Genomic DNA, 21494 nt, shown 5'->3' on the forward strand with positions numbered 1-21494 from the left:
GTAAAAAAAATATTTTTGAAACGGGTTCCTAGGAAATAATTCCCAGTGTTGGCACATCTACACATTGCGATTTTTTTAATAAATTTTATTTTTTGAAATTCAAAAAGTTGCTGAAGTCTGATAGTAAATTCAAAAATAATTATTAATCTTTTTATTAGAGAAACTTAGTGTGAAACAAAAAACAGTAAAAAATAATAAATACTGAAGAAGTTAACAAAATAAATTTGTAGCCCCAGAATTTTTAAAATATGACATCAAAAATTTTTTCAAGGTTTTTTCCGTAATCTGCTTCTCCACAACGTACCACTGAGTTGTGAGCCAGTTTTTGCGCACGCTGTATATTAGTAGCATTTCACTTTATAGTTTTCTTCCTTTTCCTACTTATCACTGGAGATTCGCGGCAAATTTATCATCAAAAATTCGTCAGTATTGCTTCTGACCATTTCCCTTTAAAGAATCCTTTTTTTTTCTTTTTCCAAATCTGTGCTTAAATTTTCGCTAACAAAGTCTAAGTGAGAGTCTGCATATTTCAGAGCTTTATACAGCGTGTCTCAAAATTGGCAAATTTCGAGTTCAGAACGTTGTAGAGAATCACTTCACTAGTCCAAATGTAGAAACAAATTAAAGATTCGTAAAGATACATTGGTTTGAAGGTGCACTTTGAATTGTAGGCAAAAATTTCAGTGTTTATTGTTATTTATGGTGTAGATGAGTGTGGAGAATAATAATGTAAAACAAGTTTTTTTAATTAGCTTTATTTTCCGTCTGATTTTTAAGAAAAATTACAAAAAATTCAGATTTTTTTTAACAATTCAAAGAGAGATCTTTAAACCAGTGTATGTTTGTGGAGAAGCCCCCAATCTTATTTTTTTTTTTTCTATATTAGGACTGCTGAAGTGATTCTTTACAATGCTCTGAACTTGGAATTCGCCAATTTTGAGACACCTGTAGGTATATAAGAAGAAAAATTTCACGAACGATTTCCTAATAATTTTCAACTTTTTTATCTTTTCATCACCTCAAATCGGTTTTAAAAGAAGACAAATACAACAAATATTGATTTAAGAAACATCATAAAAAATATAATTGTAATAATACGTGATAGCAGCACGTAACGTTGAAATCTAAATATTCATAATATTTTTATTTGAAGGAAAATTGTGTTGCAGACAGGGTTATTTATTATTAGTCATCTTCATTAAAATTATTGCTGACAATAAAATCATAAAATAATAAAATCATGCATTAATCGACAATTTGAGTCTAGACATTGGACTTGTGAATAAACTATGAAAACTGTAGTGTTTTCCAAATCGATTTTTTAAACGAACCAAATAAAACCGTTTAGTTCACCTATTTGATCGCTTTTGCAATCTTTACTCAACTGAGGTAAACAGAAAAGCGCATCGTTAGTCAGTTGAGAATAATTTATTATTGCGAGGTTTAATCGGACGTTTGGTTAATTTCTTGTCTTGAGTGTAAACGGTGTAGGAATTTTCGTTTAGGGTTTTACCAAATAATTTCTTGTGACGTTGTGAATACCTGCCCTGGACAAACAATAATTGTTACGAAATCGTTTTTTTGTGAATTGTGCCATTTTTAAATAAACAGATTCGATAATCAATCAGTCTATAATATGCCTGCCTTCCGCACACACAATATGCTTTTTAAAGTTATTGAAATAATACGTGAACATTGTGTTGGTGTTTTTCTTAGGTAAGCGCAAAGTTTAGTAGGTAAGTAAAATAAAATTTAACAATTCAATTTTGCATGAAAAAACAATCTTTACCGAACAATTTTAAAGGGTGAACCCGAAAACAAAATTTGTTTTACACTGGTGGGAGAATAGAAATTTGTGTTAAACTACTTCCGTATTACAAAATCTTAAAAAAAGTGATTTATTAGTGCGAATAAGTAATTCAGTGCGTCCGCGTCCTATTAAATGTAAATCGGTGTTACATAAAGTGGAGATAACCGTAAGTTGTGTTGTCGAAAGAAATGGGTGACTAGTAAAATCAGTTTAAATAATAACCTTCCATATACGGCAGTTGTCAGAAAACTCCGGCAAAGCGTTGAGGCAATCGCATATTCGAACGAATGCAGTGAGTTGCCGTGATCATTGTTGCAGAATTTAATCCCCATCGTTCGTTTTTCCACGCAATGGTAGTTCTCACAAGATACGCGGCAATAAAGTATGTGCTGTTTCGATATGCACGCCGCATCTCTTGTAGAATCCTCTTTATTTGCAATAATGGGCAACTAAACTCTCTCACAGCAGAGCCAAGCAGTCTGCAGCTACGTCCACAAGTCCTCTTATGGTCTTTCGGAAGCTGCAGCGACTTTGCAATGTTATAAGATACCTGTTGTTGTACATCAAAAGACATAAGCTGTCATCACAAACGTCCATCATCGCCCACCGAAGAATAACATTACGGCTTTACGGCGGTTGCCTTAATCGTGGTTTAAATCAAGCCTTGCCGGCTTTGCTCCAACAAATAACGCAATAAATCGACACTAGTTTAATAATTATGGAAAGGGGGTGATTTACTAAGTCTATTGTCGGTGCCAGGCCGTCTACCAAGACCAGCTTGTCGCCATTTACCACAAAAGGAGACTCGCAGTCCCCACAGATACTACAATTATAGATGGCCTTACTTACTTGCCTTACCTCACCAACAACTAGTTTATGACCATGTTTATTAATAGGATACAATGCGTTTCGAGAATTAATTATGCAATTACCGCAACAGCGCTGATTTATCGACTGTGCACATCCCAAATTACACTCCGACTTTTCCATTTTGTAGCTGTTTGATGGGGAATGCGCCTTAAATTTTGATGACTCTCTTTTAGTACTAATACCTCGCGTAAGTGTGACAGGAATAGTAACATTCCATAATCAAAGAGTTATTTATAACTGTTCAGGAATAGGGGGCCAAAAATATTTCCCATGTGTTGGCGTTCTTTGTGAAAAGTCGAAGGATTTGTTTGCAAATGACTAGGGAGAATTCTTCTCAGCCGGTGGCATTCGGCGGTCGAAGCTCGTCTCATCTTACGTTCCGTCGAGTCTCCTCATTTAAAATTTCAATCACGCAGAGCGTATTTATTCGCCACTTTGAAAAAATCCTTTAAAATATCCAATTAGTCGTTCGTAATGTGCAAGATAAGGTAGTTTTTCTGTAGCGTTTGCAGCGACATAAGCGACAGATAATCCTCGGCGGTAGCAAGCTGGTGGTGAAGACCACTTTTTTCGCGGGAAACGACTATGCGTACCGGCAAAACAATGTCCAGCGGTCAAAGGACTCAGTACGACCAGTACTCACAACCATTGTTTACTTTTATTTGTCGCATAAATAATTGTAACCTGTTATATGAGTCACAACTGATCTGATCGATTTTTTCGCCGCGACCATCATCGATGTTTCTTGCTGATTCCGCAAAACCTGATGGATATAAATAAAACTAACATCTGGTGGTGGATTTGTTTGGCTCGGTGCTCGGCTACCTAGAAACATCAGCAATAATCCTTGATGGATGTGTGAACGGCTGAAGGACGATGACTTACCGAGCTTTTTGCCCCGGCAAACTACCAGCTTCTCTTGAAGCTATTCCACATATATTGCCTTAAACGGTCGGACAATTTTAGATTTTACTCAAATTAATTCACTTAAAGAAAAAAAAAATATCAAAGTTTCGGTTAAAATTTTTATCCTTTGGCTCTGAAAGCAAGTGCCGGGGCAATAAAATATGCTTCTTTTTCACGCGATAATTATTAATTAGGGCCAGATCGCGCAGATGCTCGTTGAGTCCAGTTACAATAAATCAGCATAATAATTTATGATTCCTTTAAAGGTGCCGAAAAGTGTCGTAATACGGAAGGTACACGACTTTAATTGCACTTTCTGCCTGTGCTAATTAAATAAAATATTTATAACTCGACGCGATGAGGTACCGATTTTTTATTAAATAAAGTCCGTTGTTTTCCACATAATTTAATAGTTTTAATAGTAAAAAACAGCGAGTCTAACCTAAGTCAGTCCCTCAATAAGTCATCTTTCGCATATAAAAGCAAAGTTACAAACAACATAAATAAAAATAATCTGATTTACAACATATACACATGGATAAAAAATCTAAAATTTATATAAAAAATTAATTTAACCCTGGTTTACACAATCTGTACATAAATATTTACAAATTATCTACAAAAATGGATCTACAAGCTGCCAATGTCGTTAAAGCGTTTCAACTTCTCTGGGAATGGATCTTTGAATAATACAGGATCTGCTCGAAATTCGACCGATTTTAAAGGCATGCGGCCGAAAGCTTTCACGAATCTATCCACACACTGGGACCTCTCTATCATATGACCTTCGTCGGCCGACAGCATTTCATTATTGACACATTCCGGACATTTGAACTTTTTGCGAGGTGTAACCTGAAACCGAATACAATTTTGCAACTACCAAATTGTAAGAAGCAACTGCATTCAAATTGGTAGCTAGTAACCACATAACGCAGTTGTTCCCAGCCCAAGCAAAACAAACAAGGAAATTACAGAAAAATATTTTACAATAAAAAATAGTTTTCGCAAAAATTGTATGGAAAACTATAAAAATTACCCGAAAAACCATGTTTGTTGTATCGCAGCACTTCACTACGCTAGGTCCAAAAATCACTAAACTCGTCGAAAATGACCTTATTCTTGCTTGTTCTAGTATTTTCCACAAGATTATCAGTTAAAAACGCGATTAGTTCACAAAAGTGTGTTGGAAATAAACCGAATTAGACCAAAAATGGAGTTTAATTTGAATTTATCTAGTGTTTAAGCATGTTTTAGAGGTAAAAACTGTTTGTTTCTTCGAAAATCGCACTAGAATTACCTAAATTGTTTCGCTCGACATAGACCTGCTTTCTGGTATGATTAAACTATTCAGTTAAATTTTACTTTTTTTGTTTTAACTGACATTTAAATTTGCCTCCGTTAAAAATGATTACAGAAACTGGGCTTTAGTTCAGTTTTAAACAATACTTACTTATTTTAAAAACTATTGCCAAAACAAGGCCAAAAACACTACTATTATTGAAAAAACACTACTACTAACATTACTTTGCTCGTTTTTGGGCAAAAATTAACAAACAAAAAAAGCATTTAGTCAAAATTTTTTCATTTTTCTAATTTTTAAACACGTTTTTGAACGAATAATGCAAAATCTAGGGTGATTCAACAATGTCGAACAAACTTTCGTATGGTGATAACTGATAAAAGACGTTCAGTAAGCACAAAAATGAAGTCAGATTTTTTCACGCAACTTTTTTAAATAATATATATTTTTTTACTGTTTTCCTTAGTTGCTTAATAAAGCAAGTTTTAATTTATTGTCAAATTTACAAGTTTTAAATTGTTTTGCACATCATTAGACATTAATTGTTGATTTTTTTTCAACAGGTGTTTCTTTAAAGTTGCAAGAGCTGTCGTTTCCGCTTACTAAAGTAAAAAAAATATGATCTGAAGCATCAAAAAATTAATAAAAAAATTATCTTTAAAGACCAATATCTCGTGAGAAAAGGCTAAAAACAATTTTTTGTAATATATAAGAACTTTTGTTGATTTCTTTATCAGCACCCGAGAAATTGTACGGTACTTCTGAATCACCCTGTATTATCAATTTAAATAATAAATTATACGGACTGTTTATAAAAGAGTGTAGAATAGAATCTCAGGTGATTTTGAAATTTCAATTTGCCGCATTTAATTATTTTATTTATATGAAATTTCTAAAAAGTAGTACCAATTTTTATCTACTCAGGCAACCAGTAAAACCAAATTTTTCATATACTATAGCAACGTTTTCTTTGTACACCATTAAATTTTTATTATGATTACCCCAAACCGCAATGACCCTTCAAACTAATAACTCAGGCAAGCTTATTGTGTGATTTATTGCAGTCAGGCTGTAGTCTTTCAGACGAACTGATCGGTATTGTAAATATTTTCGGGTCACCCTTGTCAAAACATCTTGTCAAAAACATTGTTCGTTTTTTCTTGAAAGAAAACACTAAATTTTTAATATTTACTACGGCCCTACATTCATTTATAGGCAGATTGTATTTTTGATTAATTTCACAAAATTTCGCGATAATGGTATTATTAAATTTCGCATTTTTCGAATGTTTAACCACGTTTATGAAAAAAAAAAAACAAGTTTTTTTGAATTACTAAGTTAGATGGAATTGTAATTTATTGTTTGTTTCGCTCTATTTAGTTCTAATTTTTTTTAAATAAGCCTAAAAAACACAATAAACTGAATATGAATATTGCAATATGAAGTTCTTTTCACTTCATATTGCAATTTTTAAGCAAAATTAACAAAAATAAACACTCAAAATTTGGTGATACTTTTACCTCTCTAATGAAGCCTGCAATTAAAACCTGAAAAGTTTTTTGTGAGGTTTCGGGAAAATAGTCCAAAAATTACAAATTTAAAGAATTACATTATTTTTGCTTTTTGTTTTAGCACGTTCTCCAATCTTAATTTCGTTAAAAAAATCCGAAAAATCACCAAGTTAGATGGTGCTTTTGCCTGTTTCAAGCATGTAAGCGCGTAAATGTAAACCTTCAAGTTACTAAAAAGTGTTTAAACATGTCTTGGTAATTGGTAAAAACGGATAGAAATCTAGTTTTTAGCCTCATTCTAGTGTTTTTTTTATGTTCCTAATATTGGTCGTTTAGTCATAAAATAAATAATGGAACGTCAGTTTGCAAACTTTACATCTTACTGTCTCGTTATAAATTTGTGTTTCGGTGTAAAGTTGCAGCAAATAAAAAAAATTTTGAGGTGTCAGATCTTATGATTACAAATCAAAGAAGTAATTTATTTACCTTAATCGGTGGCTTATTTGTAACATTTGCAACTAGAAAATTCATGGCAATGTCCTCACAATTCATGTGCTCGTCTACCAACTCGCGAATGTTTGCTGGCATTGCTGTGGTGTACAGAAAGCTCCAATACTTGTGTAGGAAAGCTGCGCCAGTAAGAACCATCGAAATTTCATTGGTCCATTCCGATTCGTATTTCCAGCTGTTGGTAGCATTGTCCCACCTGTGAGTACGACTGGGAAAGCCTACGATCCGATCTGGAAACTCCCTCCAGACCTCATAACCGAACTCGACTTCGTCTGCCGTCAACATAACGATATCATCATCGATATGTAAAATGGCCTCAGTTTCGATCTCATTATACGGATAAAATCGATTAGATAATTTATTGGCACTTGTTCGAATGACTTTGACTGGCTTCTGTATTTGAGGAAACGAAGATACTGGAAAAAATAAATAAATAAAAGCGGAAGTGTAACTAGTTTTTGCTCACATGGCGGCGGACTTTTCTTTTGGTTGTTCCACACAACGATAACTTTCATAAGACTAGGAACTCGTGATAACCTATCGATCAAAGTGTAAAGACTATCAACTCGATCATACGTTAAAATAACCGCGGTAAAACCGTGCGATTTCGGTGCCGTCAACGGCAAAAACAGCGGATTTGTATTTTTCTCCTCTGGTCGAAGATTCCAATCGTCGTAAATTTTCGACCAGTGTGGATACACCCGATCCTGGATAATATCTAAAGTCGTGAGTGCAATTTTCTCAATGCTTGAGAAGTACGAATCGTAGAGGAATCGGCCAGTTTTTTGCATCTGTTTGATACGTTGAGGAGAAATTTTCTCGAGTACGTCCACTAAGGTGTGTAAATAATTCTCCATGATGAAAACGGCGGCACGTTTCCAATCTATCACATTACTAAATGGCAACACTGCCCCGTCCATTACCACGACGGGGATACAATTGGCGGCCATCGCTTCCAATAAAGCGAATTGACCGATGCGTTCGCCTCGAAAAACGAGACAAAATGTGCTTTCGTGTAAAATCGCAGGATAATCCACCATTTCGTTTGAATTCTCCCTGCAACGTTTCGTGTAGTTGTGTCTATGGCAGGCGTCGAGGATTAAAAGCGAGTTGTGGCGCGATGATAGCTTCTGGAGAACTCCCAAGTAGTTGACGTCGAGGTTGAGTTGCGAAGACGTCACCAACCACGACCTAAAAAATTCAGTAATTACGTACAAACACTAACGAATTAGAAAAAGGAACACAATTTCATCAACAACATTATTGCACTCGGCTACACTATACTATTTTTTCGTGGATAAAATTGGTCCTTATTCACTTATACAGTAAACAGCTAAAGTGTACGGCGAACTAGGTAATGTCAAATTACTTTTTTGTTGAAAAATATACAACTCCATAATTTGTTTATTATTAGGGATACTTTTTCTTTTTTTAGTTTTTTTGTTGTACTTGATGAGTTGTATTACGTGGTAAAATCAAGACACGTATTTCTGATACATTCACATATACAGGTATCCCAGTATTAAAAAATATTAAAGTTATATTTTTTTAATGGGACACCCTATATTTTTTTATTTTTATATGTAGCTTCTACAGCCAAACTGTTATTGGTCGATATTGATTTGTTTTTGAAATAATTTGATTTCATGACAAAAAGACGCTTTAAAAAATACAAAAATGTAGGAATTTCAGAAAAGTAGGACTTTTATCATTTTAAAGAAGAAATTAAATAAAACTCTATTTTTTATTGTTGCATCTAAAAAACATTGAAATTGCATCTCTAGAAGCATTAACAGTTTAGTGTCTCATACTGATTACTCAAAAGATATTTATTTAACTTTAAACATTAAAAAATTGTTAACAATTCTCATTAGTCAAAAAGAGAAATTTTTAGCTAATAATAACTTTAATATTACCTTTAGCTCATTACACGTCATTTATTACAGTAAAACAACTAAAATTGTAATATTTATGGCAAATTATTAAATCCCCGTATAAACTCCAACAAATGGTCTGTGGTGGAGTTGTGGTGGAGTTGCTTTGGGTATGGTATGGTTTACTATGGTAACGACAATGCTCATGAATAATGTGCATTGTTGCTGCAATTAACTATTATTGAAGTCAAATAACGTTTTTAGTTATTATTTATTAATAATACGAGTGCGAAAACACAAGCTTAAAGTTCGAGGGCTGTCGTTATGCAACGAGCATATGCGAGTTGCATACCGAGACTCCCGACTTTTAGCGTTTTCGTATGAGTGTTATTAAATTTTCTTTGTTGTTCCATGTGCATGGAACATGTGAAACATGTTTGAAAATATTGTTTATAATCTAGAATTTAGATATTATAAAGAGGGTTTAAAATGTTATCAACAAAAAAAGTTATTAACTTTAGGCATTGGAGAATTTATGTTTTTGGATAGACAATTTAATAATCTTTGAGAAACAACAACAAAAAATAGGGTGTTCCATTTAACTTTATTCTTCGACACTGTCAAAATTTCGGATTTTTCTCCTGTGTAAGACAGTTTTGACAACTGTTTGGCATTTCTCAATACGAAACGTCAGATTATTTTTAACAGATTTTAAGCAATTTTAAACCTTGTTCAGTCTAATTCGAAGAATAAAATGTTGTATTCAACTTGTTTTCGTGTAAATCGGTTTATTTATTTCACCTCGTGGATGGTAAACCTCTCGTTATCACTCGAGGTTTAAAAAACCACTCGTGAAATAAAACGTCCGATTTACACTCAAACTCGTCGAATAAATAACTATTTTCAAATTATTCAACTTTAACAAACTTTTTTTTGCGTTTCTAATTGCAATGCGCTAAACAGTTGGTGCAAATGTAAGTTTGAACTTTTCCCTTTTACTTTTCTAGAATTCTTAGTTTTTGTGTAATACATTTAAAAAAAAGCGTGTTTTCGTCAAAAATACCTAATTGCAGTGGAGTCCGCTTATAACGTACCCGCTTATAAGAAACTTTCGGCTAAAACGTAAGACGTACTATTTTTCCATCACCGAAAATCTTTCCATAGGCTCAATGTAATTTTTTACCGATTATAGCGAATCCGCTTATAACGAACTAAATATGACTTAAAATGTGACGCAATTTTCCATTTATAACGAACTATTCTAAACTAAAAACATTATAACCAATAAAAACGTGCGTTTTTAAACATAATTACAGTTTGAATTTGCTAGTTGTACAAATATTTTATGATAGTAGTAGCTCAAAAGAAGTCAAAATAAATCAACTTGCTTTATCAGAACTTTTCCTACTTTTACTAATTTTTGAGATATAGGAGGTGCCACCGCCAGTTTGCGTCTTTTGAGTACTTTTTTTTACATGACTAATAGGTGGTGATATTTTAGCAAATGAAATTCAGTAGTATCATCATAAAAAAAAATCGATGCAAAATAAATTTTTCCTTTTTTTTTAAAGGGCTTGTTTTTCTGTGGCTGTTTTTGCTAAATTTAACTCAATGTAATAGATTTTGAAGAACTAAGCTCAGACACCAGATTGAAATTTTTGTTGGTCCCGAATTTATTCGCCGACCAAAACCAGACTCACCTGTATTTTAAAAACTAAAAAAAACTCAGTGTTTTTTATTACTGGAACAACCTGTATAATATATACCACAATAATTTTAAAATATGCAGCAAAAACGCAGCAATAATAAAAAAAGTTAATAATAAACAAGTTATGGACCTTTTTCGGATCGTTGGGTCAGGCAGTATATTTTCGTATACTGCTTATTAAAACATATTTTTAATTTAATTAATTTTTAATTTAATTTTTAAAATATTTTTCGAGTTATCGACGTTCGACTGTAACTTGAAGCCGAGTCGATCTAATACTAGAGTACAAAAAATCGAGTTATTGTATCCTAATAACTGGCATATCTAATTAATCTGGTCTAAAAGTATGATTTTCAACACTTCATATTTACCTTCGACGATGGTTAATATCCCCAGGTCTAGCGATTGGACTAAATAACGGTATCGAGACATCAAAATTCGTCCTAAATGAGTATTTATTGAAGTCAGCTCCAGCTATCAGAGCCTTTCCAGTGGCTAAGTCGACAACTGGGGAAAAATCAGGAGCATTTCCTGCTATCATATTGAAAATGAGATGATTTTCTCCATCATTCCAGCTAAAAAACAATTTACAAAAAAAAACCTTGGCAAACGGATGTCATAATAAAAGATCGGGAGGAAACATCGATCAATTTGGGAAACTGATACCGGTCTGTCAGTGCTACTGACGTCAATGGAAAACAATACAAACATTGTACACCAAAATGACGGCTTTTTCGCCGCTCAAATACGCAAAGAATTGCGAGGAGGATTATTAAGTTTCAAGGTTGCAGAACACTGCATACAAACAAAGTATTTAATCAGATAACTGGACAAACATTTGATTCATTATTATATTGACTGAGAAGTGATTAATTTACTGAAAATGTAAGTTCCGAAAATCTAAGTTTCTAATCACTCAATGAAATGTATTCGCAATTGTGCTCAGTTTCATACAAAATGTGTATAAATCCGGGTCTTAATCTTGCTAAACAAATTTTCTAATCTGCAGCTGAAAATAGAGTGAAGGTTACATTATCAATGTAAAATATTACAAATAACGCAAATATTACTGGACGAATGTGGGTCAATTTGTAAAAAATCGGGTAATCATTTCCATCAAATTCCACGCTTACTCAAATAAATAAAAAATATCGAATGCGCAAATTGCATTTTACTGCAAGGAACTGCATAATCGCACAACGGATATTATATCAAATTTATTCGACTTGAGCAAATAATGTATCTTAACATGAGATTTTAAAAATAGACGCATGCAAACCCCTTCTAAGAACACTTCACAAAGAACATTTACATCACGCGAAAGCCGTCCTTATTGCATGGTAAATATTTACCGAAGAATTTGTAAAGTAAATTAATACGAATAACACGATTTGGACAAACCAATAAATCACGTAATGTAGTGGTTGCCGAATTCTGGCGCCTCTTCACGCAATAAAACCGTCATAAACCTAATTAGAGCGCTCAATTGCTCTGTTGTTGAACTTGAATTAAATAAAAAGCTCGCCGTATAATTAGAAAGAAAACAAGGTTGTTCTGCGACATTTAAGTGCCAGTAATCGTTAAAGTGTTGTATTTACAAATAAATAAAGTAATCATGTTTATTTAAAATAATTAACTTACAAAGGCAAGCTTCTTAAAGCCTTTGAGGTGAGGTTTGGCCTGAGTCTTTCCTGGTTCAAGGTATCAATGGATGGAATGAAAATGCACGCTTCGTGCGGGTTAGCAGTGTAGTATTTGGAATTGACCACAGCCTGGAGTAAAGCTAAATATTCCTTCGACATGAGTTCAGTTGCAGGGACTCCCTGTTCATCTACGTATTTTTTCGGCGGGTAAACGTAAACGGCTATCCTGTCATGACCCGTGCGCCCACATTTGTAAATATTGAAGCAGTCCCAATGGGTGCATTCTGGGTTTCTCGGCGAGGCACTATCCCCTACCAATCTAAATTCGGGCAAGTTTCTGATGTTTACCAAAGTGATTTTCTTGAAGTTTGAAGACTCATCACCAATATTGATACGTAGTCTCGGTAAAACGGTGAACGTAGTTACAATCAGTACAATAAACACAAGAAAAAAGAAATTTTTGTATAAAGAAGTATTGTGGGTGTAGTTGTACACTTTCGATATTGCGATTTTTGTATGTATAGTCATTTTAGAGTAAAGATTAGCACTTTAGTTTGATGCGGCCCCTCGTCAAATACATGGCACAATTTATTTACTTTGGGATTTCGCACACTCGTCTAATTTAAGTCATGTTTAACACTACTTTGACGTTTCACTAATAAACATTATTTCGAGGTTAGGGCGCATAAAAAACAATTGATCCAACAGGATGGCAACACTTAGACGCGAAATCCCCGAGTAATGTGTTCGCCATCTCGCGACAAGCTTCTAAAATCCACCATTACAGATTCCTACCTCCGTAAATTTACTTCCTTTCAATTAAAATTCCATTTATTTTTATATAAAACTTAAGCATACAATACATTGGAAGTAAATTAAATTGTTACACAACAAAGTTGTTTTATTGTAATCAAAAACAGTTATTTAGAAACTGAAAACCACTTATTACGCCTACTCTGCTACATATCGCTACAACACACAAAATAAACCCAGATAAACCTCTTCAATGGTCTTTCTTTTTTGGTTTTTTAGGGTTTCTAGACCTGGATTTTGCCTTACACAACGGACAAATTGGTGCATTTCTGTGTATTTGTTGGTGGCAACTCAAACAGGACTTCATTGGAGGCGGTTGTTGCCTGTAAACATAAATAAAGTAAAAAATGCTTTGATTAAAAAAAAAAAAATTTTAATTGGCAACATTGAAAATCAAACTCAGTGTTGCCAACTTAATTTCAGAAGATCAGTACAGTAGAAGAGAATTTGGAGCACCTCAGATTAATGTCGGACCTGAATGTAGGTGTGGGTCCTGTGTGAGGCGACGGCGCCAGACCTCCAGGGCGTCCCGGCTCTGGCTTGTTTGTCACTAAACGTAGGGAATTTGGGGGTGGTAAAAATGTTGGTGGTAGAGGCGGCGCCAAGGAGCTGGTTGAGCTCTCATTGGGAGCTATTGGTCTAGTCCAGTCACTAGATTTGTTGTAACTTTGTGATTGGCTCTTGTTTGAATTGTAAAGCTGCGAAAATCGCCTGGAATTTTGTTATTAGTGTTTTTAAAGAAACGTATATCATAGGTGCTGTGAAACGTGACAAGTGAATGATTGGAATTTTCACAGCATGCTTGATACACGTAAACGAAATCATACTCTGGTGTTATGGCGGAACCTTCCTCTTCGTGAAGCTCAGGGAGAGGGTCTAAGCCTAAGCATTCCCTTCTTAATCGGTCAATTTCATTCTTAAGTGGGACATAATCCTCATGTAGTCTAACAGCGTAATTTAAAGACCTAGACCTGCTCTCCTCTGACTGCTTGATCACTCCTTCCATCTAAAAATTTAAAAAAGTAATACAATTTTTTTACAGGGAGAAGACGTGACTAACAGCATTTATATCGGCGTGTATTTGCCTTAATTCTTCCACATGTGACATTTTTTCTTGTAACAACAATTCCATTTCTTGTTTGTACTCTGACAGACATTTCTCCTCTTGGTCTTGAGACTCAATTTCAAGTATAAGACGGTTTTTTATCTTCTCGAGTTGGATTGTTTTAGCTCTGAGTGGCATTATTGATTTTTTAGATAAACAATCAGTAATTGTAGGAAAAAACATACCGAATTTCCTTGACGGCTTCTAATTTGGCATAAACTGAACGTTCATCCGTCGTAGAAGTCATTTTCACTACAGAATTTTAATTCTTTGATTATTGTTTACTTTAGGTTCCCGTTGTTTTCTCAACCCCTGACGGAAGCCATTTTGTTAATGGAAGGACACGATCATTTAAGCTTATACGATTTACGAACAAAGAAATGTAATTCACTCCAATAATAAAAACGCTGTTTGAAGTTACGTATTTTACTATTGTGTTTTCATTTGTATTTTTCAAGTACGAATAAAGAATAAGCAGTTTGGTTACTTTTACTTTTAGTGATTTTACGTCATGCTGGTGGCCTGCGATTAACTCCCAGAACCAGAATTGACGTAAAACGACTTGTCAGGTTCTCAAATTGTTGGTGTTTCCTCGAATATTTGTGATTTTGTTGTATTTCAACGGTTATAAGGACTTCTTTTCTCACTCAGTGCACAAACCGCCTGTTAATTTTGAAATAAGAATAATGAAGAGTCAACTTTTTGCACTATTCTTGATTATCAGCGTATGTCATGGGCAAAGTCATGGTAATTTCCTGGTTTTTTCACAAGTTGTACTATTTCTTCAAATAATTTTATCATTTACAGGCGATATTACTACTAAGAGCGCTATTATAATTAATAATCACACAGATCCGATTCCTCCAGTTACCGAAATACCACCAGGTCCTTCAGGAAACAACGTCACAACAACCATTTCTCCTAACTCAACTACAACTTCAACAACTCCTACAACCCCTACAAGTAAGTGCAAAAATTCAACACATTCTTAAAAACATGTATTTTTCTCACTTCCTGAATTACAAGTCTATATAAAGTTAAGCCAATATTTTATGAAGGGTTAATGATAGGTTGGTTATTTTCAGGGTCAGATAATATGACTAATATGTTTTTTGATACAGCAGCTATCTTTGTTTCTTGAGTTGTTGATTGAAATTTAATTTTTAGTTGTTGTAGATAACAATAAAACCAGATCTTATGAAAAACATTAAAGACCTTGAATATGTTAATAACGCAGTAACGTAATAAACCACTATGGACTGCATTTATCTTTCACATTGTTCATTTGATAAGTTGGAACACTGACCTCTAACCCAAGTTCATGTTTTTATTGTTACATGAGTTCATGGGTATTAACAAGGAACAACTTTATTTTTTGTAATCAGTGGCGATTATTTCTTGCCTGAAGCAGTGAAACAGTCTTCTATATAACAGAAGTTTTCGGCTTTGGTGCCATGTTACTTAAACTAATCAAATGCTTGCATACAATCGGTCACGTAAATACATAAGATAATGAAATAGTTATTTATCGTGCTTGGAAATTACAATTTCTCACATGTGGAATTTGTAACACGAGTGTATTGAGTGCTACCAGAATTGCAAATATTTCTTGTAATGAATATAATTTACTGTGCAGCTACAACGACACCTACAACGTCAACAACTACAACAACTGTTACACCAACAACCTCAACTAAACCAACAACTCCAACAACAAAGCCAACTACATCTACTGCTCCTACAACTTCTACCACTGCAAAAACAACAACGAAAACACCCACACCTTCACCTTCCTCCACTACAACAAAAGCAACCCCAACAACAAAATCGCCGGTAACAACAGCGGCTCCTACTCCAGCAAATAACCGGAAATTTGATGGTCCTAGTTTTGTTGGTGGAATCGTTTTAGCGTCTGGGTTAATGGCTATAGGTTTTGTCGCTTTCAAATTTTATAAAGCACGCACTGAGCTTAACTATCATACTCTGTAGAAGATAATACTAAGAAAAAATGTTTCTATTATTTTATGTGATAAAATCGAATTTTATGTACTCTCTTAGTTTGTTTCTTTCGTGTTATTGTTTTCGTGGATCAAAAATAGTGCAACTCAAGATTTATTGAATTCTGTCCGATAAAAGTGCTCTTAATAGAGTAGTTTAATTACTCAATTGAATTAATGAGGGTGCGCTAGTCGTAAGGTCTAGTTGTATACATTTATATTTTGTCAACATGTTAGGGGCGCGCCATGTTATTGTTTAAGTGAAAGTGATATTTTTGCAAAGGTTGTGCCCCCTAGATCAGAGTAATTTATAACAGTGTAGATAAACGCATAGACTAGTTTTTGAATTCTCATACACAGTGTTTTGATTTGGTGCACTTAATTTTAAGCAACCAACCAACTTTCTTCATGTTGTACATTACGTATATTGTCAGGCTTTTCTCAAATAAAGTTTGTTTACTTATTTCGTTTTTTTTTTCCTGAACCTCTTAATGGAAAAAGTGCCCTAAGGATCGATGTACTTATCTCAAATCATTAGCTGAAGCGAGGATGTACTAGACTAAGATCAGTTTAGCGATCAGGGGGAGCCATGATTGATTACAAGTCGAGTGTAGTTTTTCTTCAAGCTGAGTGACAGCGCGGTTTGTTGGACGGCTTTTTCACCAAAACCTTCGGGCAAATTGCTAAATTTATCAATAATTTTTTCCCCGTTTCCGGCGCATAAAGCGAACCGACGAGACCGAAAACAATTCGAAACGAACAAAGGTGAATTTGATGTTCTGACGGAAACGGTCGTCTCCAAGAAGGAAATCCGCCAAAGTCGACTTTCCGCATGATAAAACGCAATGGGGTTGTATTCCCATTTTTGGCGACATCTCTCTTCAGTTTTTCGGTTTTTAATAACAAGCTGTTGTCTCGCCTGGTAATTAAAGGGGAACGTCACTTTTCTAACGTCTAATTATCAGATGGAGATGTAAAGTTTAATTAAGTTTGGCCGCGTTTCGACGAGATATATTATAAGTTTGGGAAGGTACAATAATTCCATTTAGTTTTCTCATAAATTCGCAGCGAAGGGAACGAGTTCTGACGACTTTTTTGACCCTGTCACACTGCCTTAATTGAATATTATCTCACAGGAAATGGAAATATTAAACAAAGTTGCGGAATTATTTAGCGTTTCATTTCGCATTCACAATTGTTCACTTTTTGATAATTCTTTTATACAGGCTGTCTCAACGATCTGAAAAAGCTCCACAACTTATTTATTATTAGAGAAATTAACTTTTTGTTAGCTGTGTTTCTTCTGCATATTTTTAAAATATTGCGGTTTGTATACAAGGTGTTTCAATACTAAAAAAAAACACAAGTTGATGTCTTTTTTAATAAATTTTATTTCATTTTTGGACGCAGCTTTTAGTACTGATGATTTTGATTTAAACTTGTATTAATCGATTCTGCTTAGTTTTTGAAATAATTTGATTTTTTTTTGACAAAACCACATTTTATTTAAAAATTTACTAAACAAAAATGGAGGATCGTAAAAAAGTAGAACTTTCATCACTTTACAGGAAAAAGTTCAAACTTAAATCTGTTTAAATTGTTTAGGGCATTACAATTATAGCAACGTAGAAAAATTAAGAAGTTTGTTAAAACTTGAATAACTTGAAAAAGTTAAATGGCACACTCTGTTTTTTGTTTTTGCTTCTTAAAGATCTATCATACTGAAATTTTAGTTATTTTACTGTAATAAATTAGGAATAATGGCTTAAGGGTAACATTAATGTTATTATTATTAGGTGAAAATTTCACTTTTCGACTGAAACAATAGTTAATAATTTTTGTAATGTTTAAAGTTAAATATTTTTTGAGCAATTGGTAACTCACACTTAACTGTTAATGTTTTTAGAAATACAATTTAAAGGTCTTTTAGATGTAAAAATAAAAAATAATATAATAGTTATTCAACTGGCAACAAACCTCTTCAAGTTTTTGTCTTCTTGATATCAGTAAGCTAAAAAAATATATCTTTTAAATTTGAACATTTTTCTGTAAAATGGTAAAACTCCTACTTTTCTAGAATTCTTAATTTTTTGTACTTTTTTAAAAGCGTTTTTTGTCAAAAATTCAAATTATTTTAAAAACTAAACAAAATTGACTAATAATAACAATCTTTTTTAAAATCATCAGTGTTAAAAGATACAATCAAAAATGCAAAAAATACAAGATGTGTTATTAAAAAAAAACATAAGTTTATATGGTAGGTCATTTCGAAAACACTCTGTATACTTGAAAATAATTTTAGGTGAGTCAAGGCGTTAGTATCTACGGCTTTCGTAAAAGAAGATAAATTTTCTAACATTTAAAGGTAACTAATAGACTTTTTTACATCGCTGGGACACCTTGTATGTTATAATCTTCCGCTCCTTCTTTTTACTTAATACAATACAATATACAATACGGCCTCGATTATTCAAATCAAGTGCTTGCTTCCAGAATTCAAACACAAACCATTTTTTGAAAAAAAAAATGTTTTAAGCGGATTTTTTTTATTTCGATTTTTGTTATAATTTCCGAGAAAAACGCAAGAAAACTAGTTGAAATTTAACTTTTCAAAACCAATTACGACGAGCCTAATGGAGCTAGCGCAAGACTATTCTAAAGAAGGAATAATTTTGACGTAATGCTATGGAAAATGACCCGGAATCGATTGTCGAGCAAATCGCAGAATTTTTCAAGTTTTCAAGTTATCAAGGTCGCACTGTAACTAAAGCCCTGGTCCAGCGACAAAGAAAATGAGCTCGCTAAGCAGATAAAGTTCGTCATCATGAAGCGAAAATTGCGTAATTTACGAAAACGTAAATGACTTTCGCAGCATGAAGTCGTTAATCAAAGTAGATTGGTTAAAGGACAAAAGTTGCTTCTTCTATCGGAGCTTTTTGGATTACTGCGGCCTAAATAACTAGAACGGATAACGTGAAGAGATAATTTCCAAGGCTGGAAGTACGCGTAAACTTCTGAAGCTACTCAAAGATTTATATCTCGAACAAGTTTTGACAGAAAATTAATCATTATCATTATAAGTACCCCGGATACGTGTCTACTTTTACACTTCACTTGCAGTCAAGCTGTATTAACGTCCGTCGATGGAAATAAAACCGGATAGCAGCCACTTGGTTATTTATCAAATTTCTAAATGCCGCAGCGGCAACTTTACAACCACCTTCTTGATGATGAAAGTTGTATTGGTCGTTTTGCCACTAGAACATATCTTCTATAAATAACTACATCGACGGAATTTACCACCGGATTAAAGTTCGTTCGACGTTTGAGTGGCATCTCCGGAGCCTTTGTAATATTAAAATAGTTTTGTCGAATTGGGATGGAAATTTGGTATTCTTGCACACTATCCAAGCACGAAACACTTAACCAAGCGTGTTGTTTTCTTTGGTTCCTCTCCGAAATCTGTCGAGCTTTAATTGCATTAATGTATGCAAATGATTTTCATGCCAAGATAGATGTAAACAGCGGCGTTAGTGAGCCACGAAATGAGACAAGACATCGAAGCAGTTATTGGCGGTGCTCAAGACTCGCTTTTATTGCCATCACAACGGAATTACCCAACCAAGACATGCCATCATTAACGTCGAACCAATCCAGACCGTCCCAACTTTGCATTTACTCATTTGGTTAAAAACTCTCTACGAAATTGAAAAACTTTATACGACATTAAAAAATCGTGCCCCGAATGAAACACCAACACTGAACATTCTTTTTTATGTTAATTAGCAGATTCACTCTTGTTGAGGTATTTCGCCTCCATGATGGGGGTAACAGTTGTAAGTTTAATTATGGTTAGCTTCGGCAGATGTCTACACTGGCTTGTGGATCTGAAATACGAATCGGAGCGTGGAAAGCTCTGCGGATGACAGTTCTGTGAAAGTTTCACGACGGAAACGGAAGAAGTTGGGGTTGCTGGAATTCTGGAGAACAGTCAGAACGGAAGCTATGGATTCTTTCGTTTTAACGTAGAGAATTGGATTGTCCTGATTATGTCACATTTTTTTCTTAATTAAGAAAGTTAAGTTATAAGAGATTTGAACTTGAAGCAAAATTATCGTAAATCGTCCGTAAATATTTATCTTAATTAATTGGCTCTGATTTTAAGCCGCTCTTTGCGAAGTTGACGTCAGTGCATTAAAGTAAATATTTTCCTCCTTTGATAACTTTCCGCCATTCAGCTACTTTAAAAATGACTGGTATTTAAAGCGTTCGTTAGGTGTCTTCATAACACCAATTAAAAATTACGATGTTTATTTGGCTCTATAACCCGAACTTATAGCCGTAATGGACCATAAGAATATTAACGACACTTTGCCTAACTTTTCCGTACTCTCGAGAGAACTTTCAACGCTTATTGATTACACCATCTGCAAACATAAAGTTAGTGTTTTTAAAACAGCAAACTTGTTGCTACTTTCTTCATCTATTTTTAACCGAAAGACAGGAAAATGATAATAATAAAAGCGGAACTTTGCATTCATCATTCTCAAACCTAGCGGTTGTCCAAAGTGTACGTCGGTGTAAAATTGTTCACATCTTGAATGCATAATTCAGGAGGAGCTTCGACAGTGGCTTTAGCGGCGCGACGACACGTGACCAACGTTACGATTAGTTGTTAAACACGGACTGTCAATAGCTGCAACGACTTCCTTTACGATTACTTCGTGATACTACTGCAAGTGTAAACACTTTTAATAAATTATTTGCCCGGCGCCTCCACCATTTTTTAAAAATTTGAAACACCACCAAAGCTGCATTTGACTTAGGAAGAGTTTTCTTTTTGGTAATTTGCTGCAAAAAGGGTTTAATAGAGTCGGTTATGGAACTGCGAGACAAGCAGGAACCGTCTGCCTTCACGTGCTTTGACCGCAAAGGTCCGTGCATAGCGTCGTTTCTGCTCCCTTGCTGCTACGAATCCAATTTGCGGCAAATCAAAAGCTGCCCGTCATTCACCACGCAAACCGACACCAACAACCTCAGATATTACAAAGTTTACCGTATTCGCTAGGATGATAGAATTTTAATATTTGATTTGCTTTTTGTTTAACCGTGGAATTTTTATTAAAACTTTCAAATAAATTCCATAATTTTTATGAGGCTTGTCGCAATGGTTTAATAAGTAAAGCAAACAACAACCTTTAATTATTGTAATTAGAATGAATAACTTTCATTAGGGCTTATTCTATAAAAAAACACTAAGAGCCGGTTTACAGAATATTTTAATTGAATTTTAACCTGACATTTGTCAACGCATTTTAAATGGCAACTTACTTAATTCGAATTAGTTTAATTTTGAATTGAGTTTTAATTTGCTTTCTGTAAACCGACTCTTAAAATTCAAAGGCCGTTAATCGTTGTTGCTATAGAAATAACCAATAAAATCGCTA

At 34.0% G+C, this 21494-nt stretch overlaps 3 protein-coding genes across 4 annotated transcripts; 1 reads left to right on the top strand and 2 right to left on the bottom strand.

Annotated features, from left to right (window-relative positions):
* Nucleotides 1–3976: 3976 nt before the first annotated feature.
* sotv (sister of tout-velu) lies at nucleotides 3977–12799 on the bottom strand. The gene is made up of 5 exons (XM_970984.5): nucleotides 12131–12799; nucleotides 10861–11064; nucleotides 7374–8098; nucleotides 6884–7323; nucleotides 3977–4438 (listed from the first exon to the last, which is right to left on the bottom strand). The coding sequence occupies exons 1-5, from the start codon at nucleotides 12658–12660 to the stop codon at nucleotides 4217–4219; spliced, it is 2121 nt and encodes a 706-aa protein (XP_976077.1). The 5' UTR covers nucleotides 12661–12799; the 3' UTR covers nucleotides 3977–4216.
* A 146-nt stretch (nucleotides 12800–12945) lies between these two features.
* LOC661245 (uncharacterized protein) lies at nucleotides 12946–14570 on the bottom strand. Of its 2 annotated transcripts, none has more exons than XM_008202678.3 (5): nucleotides 14236–14570; nucleotides 14006–14177; nucleotides 13773–13951; nucleotides 13420–13656; nucleotides 12946–13268 (listed from the first exon to the last, which is right to left on the bottom strand). In XM_008202678.3, the coding sequence occupies exons 1-5, from the start codon at nucleotides 14295–14297 to the stop codon at nucleotides 13136–13138; spliced, it is 783 nt and encodes a 260-aa protein (XP_008200900.1). In that variant the 5' UTR covers nucleotides 14298–14570; the 3' UTR covers nucleotides 12946–13135. The 2 variants fall into 2 exon arrangements, with proteins under 2 accessions (XP_008200900.1, XP_972511.2); XM_967418.5 differs by having other exon boundaries at nucleotides 13402–13656.
* Nucleotides 14571–14601: 31 nt separating this feature from the next.
* LOC661191 (uncharacterized) lies at nucleotides 14602–16510 on the top strand. Its single transcript, XM_967367.4, has 3 exons — nucleotides 14602–14797; nucleotides 14858–15013; nucleotides 15687–16510. Exons 1-3 carry the CDS (start codon nucleotides 14737–14739, stop codon nucleotides 16037–16039), a joined length of 570 nt encoding a protein of 189 aa, XP_972460.1. The 5' UTR covers nucleotides 14602–14736; the 3' UTR covers nucleotides 16040–16510.
* The last annotated feature ends 4984 nt before the right edge of the window (nucleotides 16511–21494 follow it).

The sequence above is a fragment of the Tribolium castaneum genome, chromosome 4 (assembly GCF_031307605.1).
Source record: "Tribolium castaneum strain GA2 chromosome 4, icTriCast1.1, whole genome shotgun sequence".
Classification (NCBI taxonomy): domain Eukaryota; kingdom Metazoa; phylum Arthropoda; class Insecta; order Coleoptera; family Tenebrionidae; genus Tribolium; species Tribolium castaneum.